The sequence below is a fragment of the Palaemon carinicauda genome, chromosome 45 (assembly GCF_036898095.1).
Source record: "Palaemon carinicauda isolate YSFRI2023 chromosome 45, ASM3689809v2, whole genome shotgun sequence".
Taxonomy (NCBI): Eukaryota; Metazoa; Arthropoda; class Malacostraca; order Decapoda; family Palaemonidae; genus Palaemon; species Palaemon carinicauda.
In genome coordinates, this window is record NC_090769.1 from 31,248,906 (window position 1) to 31,255,456 (window position 6,551).

Sequence of the window (6,551 nt, forward strand, 5' to 3'; positions counted from 1 at the left end):
CATGCATACACAAAAGTCTTCTCTATTGAGTTGAAACATCTTAATCTACTTCTTTGGTGAAACAAATTGGCCTAAAGATTACAACGGTTATGTTTTTTTGTATTTTAAAGGAAAGAGAAATCCTCACATCATACTGTCAACAATTAACCTACATCATCCTATAGAAATTGCCCATTGAAAGCTATTTTAATTATATATATATTTATCATGAAAAGGTATTTGAAAACACTTGAACTCCTTAAATAGATATTAAAGTTATTGTGTCATCCGCTTACTAGGAATGATAAAGATTATGAAGTAGATTTACACACTGTATTTTTGTAAATAGCCAACAGGCAGAAACTTTGATATTCATAAGAAGCTGGTTCTACTAGCAACTGGGAACCGTTGGTTCGTTGCAGAGTTACAATACTCGAAACACTTGAGAAAAATTGATTGATGTAACAGGGAAGGAGCATTGAAATCTCAGAATAGTAAAAATGTCCTACGCTATTATGTATACTAACGTACAATGTCGCTATAAATCTTTCATTAGTTATTGGTATTTCCATCACAATTACAGATTCTACCCTAACCTTGTCTTTATGGCAGTAACAGTCTAAACGTAGGACCCATTTCACAGGTAGTCACTCACAATTAGCTGCTGAATTTTTTTCAAAATGTTGTTTAATCAGCAACTTTGTAACTGTTTCATAATGAGATATTAACAGGTAATAATTTAAAGTTTATTTATAAGGCTTTCATTTGTCGAGCTAAGTCTTCATCATCCATGGTTAGCTGAAGTTTTGCATTCGATCCTTCTTGAAATGTAAATAGTCAACCATTACTCCTTGTGACACAAATGAGATCATCCAAACATGCTCAGTAGCTTTCTATGAACACATGTGACTGAAGAAACATGTGCCTTCATAAGGCACGTCTTGCATTGCAAAAGTTGGCTTAGGGCGTACTAACACAATTGTCCTATTGTTCGTTCTTAGATTAATTTGTCAATTGCATCTAATCAACAAACATTTTTAACAGATTACATAACATTTCACATTTTTCTTTAATCAATAAATATCTTAAACAGAGAATAGTACTAACAGGTATTATCAACACTAGTTTCTAAAGTATGTCATTACAAGAAAAATCACAGACAGTAAATTACAATTCAGAACAGAAAAGAAGACAATAAAAACAAAAATGAGGTGAAGATAAAAGACATTGAGTAAAAGAATTCTCAGAATAGGAAATAATAAAAGAAACCTAATTTGTACATGACTCCCTTCGAATTTAATTTTCTTCGTCAATTCTTCTTTCTCGTTTACCTTGGCCGTGGAAAAGCATGAAATGGTAAGAATTCACATGAATACAACTGGCATCTTGATCCTTTTGTATTTAACTCCTTTCTTTTATGTTCTAAGTAGAAGCGCTGCAAGGACACTCAAAATGAGAGTAAGAGGCTGAGCAACGAAATCGGGGCTAAACGAGACTAGAACCTCCATATAACCATTACTCTTGGATGCTCCAACTCGAAATCCCAAATCATTGTAGTCAATTTCATCCTCTGATCCGTCTGGGGAAAGGGTAGTTGACAGAGTCCACATTACACACATGCCATAAAAATCTAACTCACTAATTTCCTCATTCACTCAGTTTCACTCACTCTTTAAAAAGTAGCACATCTGTATTAATCTCCAGAGATGAATATTAAGAAAAATCACTTTTAGTTATTTGTTAGTAAGGGCTAAATTGAAAGGCTGAAGCATCAATAAATACCAGATATATAGCTATGATAATTTACATATATATCCTAACCAATAGTTAGTTACTTTCGTGTGTACAGTAAAGAACTGTAAATATCTTTAGTGAGATGTATTATTGTGTTTCATAATAAACATAAATCTAGTAGTATAGAATTAACACTCCCAGATTTCTACTCAAATCTGGTGGGAGGAAGCAAAACTAGGCACATTTGTTAGAGCAAAATGGTAGGATTAATGAGTAAGTAGTAGTAATTGGTAAGGAATACACTACTGGTAGTGACAATAGGATCGACACCGGTAAAAAAGCTGATGATGACTGGGAGAAGGAGGAATGGGAAGGAGTAGCCCCTCTCACCAGGCAGGCAGGCAGGGGTCTGGCAGGCACTGGCACCACCAACTGGATTAAAGACCATAGAGACTGCCACTTCAGGCGCTGAGTGAAGTCGTCAACAGGTACTTAGTCTGAAACTGCCACATAAGACAAGGTCACATGACAGCAGTCCGCCAAAGGCACTATACTCTTTAGTAACATCAAGCGCAAACCATTGGTGTCTCGGGCAAGGTGGTGAGAAAGCATGCAGGTCATTCAGCTGTTGTTTAACTTGCAGCATGGAAAAGGTAGAGACCGGTGACTTCTGGTCTGGTGCTCTCATCTCAGGCCAAATGGGTCCCTCATGCATTCTTAACCAGAAGATGAACGGCCTGCAGGATTAAGTTCCAAATCACCACTACAGAGTTCTTAATATCTTCATTTTTCTTTAAATTGTTACCTTGTATGTGGTTACTTGATTCAGAGTCTCTGAGTAAAATAGTATTCAGCTGAAGTATTTCATCTGGATATTCATTTCAGAAATGGGAGTTTCTAGCAAGAAATCCCAATTAGCTGTCCAAGTTTATCTTGATTTCAACATAAAAATATAAATTTGAATATTTATTTTTCATCCAAAATACTTACAAAATTAGGTCAGTGTTCTGATACAATGACTTCAAATTTTATATAGTCTGTAATAGAATATTCTAATCACAGTATTACAGCTGAATAAAGACAAAGGAAAAATATTGCTATTCTTTCTTATGATATCCAGGGTATTACAGTTACAACACGAGAAGACGAAGTCACAAAACACAGGACTAATGTAAAAGCACTAATGATTAGATGCCAACAAGCAAGGTGCCAGTACTAAGTTACAAAGACTTCACTTGCAGTTTCCTCATGCACTACTGAATAATTGAGATGCATAGATATAGAAACTTTGCCAGTGAAGTTGCATGTAATACAAAAGCAGATGCATTACATCTAGAGTATTGTATCTATCAATGCATCAAAACTCCCATGTGGATCTTGGATTGTCTGAATGCAAAATCCTTGGATTGCTCCTCAAGACAGCCAGCATGGAAAATAAATGTGAAAATTCATGCAAGCCCATTTCCTTAGGGGAGCCAAAGTTTAAATTTCTAACCAAAAGCTTGGAGTTTGTAGATATCTGAGACTAGCTTGGTCACTTGGTGACAAGTAGCAGCTATGGGTGCGCTTTCTATTAACGAAAAGGTGCTCATCTGCCTGTGCAAGAGGTGCAGAGGGAAGGATAAAACATGGGAAATAAAACACCTGGTGGTAGATGAAATAACTTGGATATGCAAAGGATTTAGGAATGATGAAAACCCGTGATTTGGGACAGGATAGGTTAGAGAAGTTAGGTCCTACAAGGTGGGACGTGATAAACGTACAAAACAGGTCCTAAGAAATATTAATAAGAAACCTTAAATCTACTTGAGGCATCACTAGAACTTGCTTAGATATGTGGACAAAATGTGAAAATAAAGATATTTTACTTAAATCTGGACGAAGAACATCAAGCTATCATCATAAGGGAGAAAATTCAAATGTAAGTATCTGAACAAAGAATTCAGCAGAAAGGATCTTCCGATTTTCTTAATCTCTTTCTATGCTTACAAGGCTTTCATTTGCAAAGATTGCCCGATAAATCGGAACACATTGTTCAGATACTTTCGTCAAGGTGCAGAACTAATGTTTAAGAGGGTGCAAAGCAAGATGGTAAACACAGACATAAAAGGAAAGTGTGCACTAACATTATAGAGGTTTTAAAAGTAAATATCATCTCTAAAGAATTCATGAGAACATCACTAAAGGCTTCAAAATAATTGTTACATTCTATATGACGTGAGAGCAAATATCAAATATTCTGACTGTCGAAATTAATATTATTGTATTTTGATAAAATCTTATGCATATGCATTCCCCAGAGTATAAAAGATTAACCAGTGCATTTTGAATTTGGAAGACTAAGGTACCATGCTACAAAAGAGTAATTAAATGGTACTTATCATTCAGTTAAGAAAGAACTCTTTTCTTATCAGTAATTTGATAAAAAGGATATGATCATGCAATAGTCCTACGAGTACCCACCAAACAAAACTAGTAAGCGTGCAGAGAGGAGTGTGTTAGTATGCAATGGAAACTATATTCACACACATATCACAAACAATCAAATGTAACACAAAATATAGATGTACAAAACATATATTCAATTCTAAATCTCAAAATCTCTTGATTATAATGAAGACCATACTTAATATATTCATATATAAGGCATAGATTATTTCATAAATAACTATAAATGATACAAAATAAGTTGTAAAGGTTTTACAGCTTTATCGTAGCAATAAAATCTAAGTACATGATGTTGCTACTATGAAGCTATAAAACAGTAATAGAAAAACATGCCATTACTTACCAGCATCAAGAGTGTCTTCCTGGGCATCAGAATTACTCAGTGGGACATCACCTCTGTCACTCTGCACTCCTGAAGCCATCTACAATATATGAAGTTAATTAAGAAAAAAAAATTCCAACCAAAGAATCTGATTACACTTGTCCAAATTTATTTATTTATTTATATATGTATTTATTTATTTATTTATTGATTTTTTTTCTTTTTTGCAAAAAAATACTTTGTTAACATGTATCTGTAATCATACCTGTGACCCAGAAGTAGGGCAGCCGAACCACCATGATCCTACTGGTCGAGGGAAGTCGGGGTCAGCGGTATCCACACGGAAAGCTCTATCATTGAAGCGGTAATACTGACCATCCTGAAAGAAAAATAAAGCATTTAGAATACGTTTCAAATATAACAAAACAGTTGAGAACTTATTGTTGCTTGCATCGAACTAAACACCAATAACTCATTGTTGCAGGAATTTTCCCTTTTTCTTAAAATGTTGGGTGGTCTTGTTTCCTTACCTTGAAGAAATAGGTGTAACCATTTTCATACTGAAGAGCATCGTCAAGGTTATTAGGAAGGCCTTCCCAGTTGGATACTGGCTTAGGATAGCTTTCCTTAACAGGTGGTCGCTGAGCGGGGTCAAATCTCCAGTATCTGCTATCCTGTAAAACACATGGTTATAATTAGATCAACGTGTTCGTGTACAATAATGATATCTATGTTTTTATACCTCTTTTGCCTATTGGAAAAATCCTTCGCTAACCTATCTGTTAATCCTCTCATGAGTAACTTATCTTGCAAGAGCCCGTGTCTTACACAAGGTAAGGCAATCTTAACACACAACTTATCTTAACCTACCTTGAAGAAGTAAATCTTGCCATTGCCTGACCAAACAAAGGCAGCATCAATGTTATCAGGAATTCCAGCAAAGCCTTTTTCGATTGATTTGGGATAACCACTGTCCATGACCAAGTCTGTGAAACGCCAGTAATCGCCACCCTGCAAAGTTTGGATAAAGTTTTTAGTAAAACTGTTTACTGTATGGTTGAATTAAAGATGTAAAGGGATTAAGAGTTTAATAACTCCCTCCTATCTTGATACTTTCCATGTAGAATTTATCCAATACAGGTGCTTTGAAAGCATCGAACATGAGGACTGTGACTGCTTAAAATCCTTGCAAAACTCAAAAGAAAGTTCCTAACCTTGAAGAAATAAGTTTTTCCATTGGTCCATGTGAAGGCTGCATCAAGGTTGGAGGGAAGACCACTCCAGTCCCTTGAGATGGATCGGGGATAACCGGTTGCAATGCCATTGTCTGTGAGCTTCCAGTACTGAGATCCTGAAATGACAAACAAATTATTTAAAATAAAATTCTCATTTCTAAAAATATTATAAACATGAATAGGATTAAACTTTGACCTTCAATAGTCCTTCACAAAAAGTCGGGAAAAGACAAAATTAAAATTTTCCCCTCTCGGGAGCCACAAACATTGATGAAAGCACGTCTAGCTGGAGCAGTGAAAGGACATTCTCTGGTAAAATTTGTCTGAGGACAAGCATGTTGTTTTTGCTTTTATATCATGAATTGTTTGAGGGAAATGGATGTCATCTGGTCAAGCTCCAGAATAAAAGAGGGAATATATTGACAAATTTAACAAAAGGAAATATTATGCTTAATTTGCTAATTAAATCTTGATTTAGTAACATCTGATTCTTGAGACAAAATTCCAATGATCCAATTTTGATGCCTTCACCAAAGTGGCAGGAAATGACAAAAGAGAATAAAAGTGGGTCTCTTTGAATTAACGCTCACCCTTGAAGACGTAAGTCTGCTTATCTGACATGGTAACGATAACATCAATCTTTCCATCACTGCACAGAGTGCCATCTCCAGGGCTTGAGACAGTGGGACGTGCGGTAGCAGGAGTGGGTCTGGTTGATTTTTCTCCATACAAAGCCTGCAAGAAATATGAACAATTGAGACAAAAATATTTTTTTTTATTTTTTGATAGAAAGAAATATCTTTAGGATACCATGATTGAAATTACGATCAGCA

The 6,551-nt window shown here is 35.4% G+C and overlaps 1 protein-coding gene across 3 annotated transcripts in view; it reads right to left on the reverse strand.

Annotated features, from left to right (window-relative positions):
• Positions 1-658: 658 nt before the first annotated feature.
• The window catches only part of Mmp1 (Matrix metalloproteinase 1), a 37,522-nt gene continuing 31,629 nt past the window's right edge, over positions 659-6,551 (reverse strand). Inside the window, exons 7-13 of one of the 3 annotated variants that reach the window (XM_068367285.1) lie at positions 6,309-6,453; positions 5,698-5,834; positions 5,354-5,494; positions 5,014-5,157; positions 4,749-4,862; positions 4,505-4,583; positions 659-1,558 (exon numbers count right to left, since the gene is read on the reverse strand). In XM_068367285.1, coding sequence (XP_068223386.1) covers positions 1,395-1,558; positions 4,505-4,583; positions 4,749-4,862; positions 5,014-5,157; positions 5,354-5,494; positions 5,698-5,834; positions 6,309-6,453 — 924 coding nt within the window. In that variant the 3' untranslated portion in view covers positions 659-1,394. Of the gene's footprint in view, positions 2,451-4,504; positions 4,584-4,748; positions 4,863-5,013; positions 5,158-5,353; positions 5,495-5,697; positions 5,835-6,308; positions 6,454-6,551 lie in introns of all 3 variants that reach the window. The other 2 variants (XM_068367287.1, XM_068367286.1) reach the window with 2 other exon arrangements.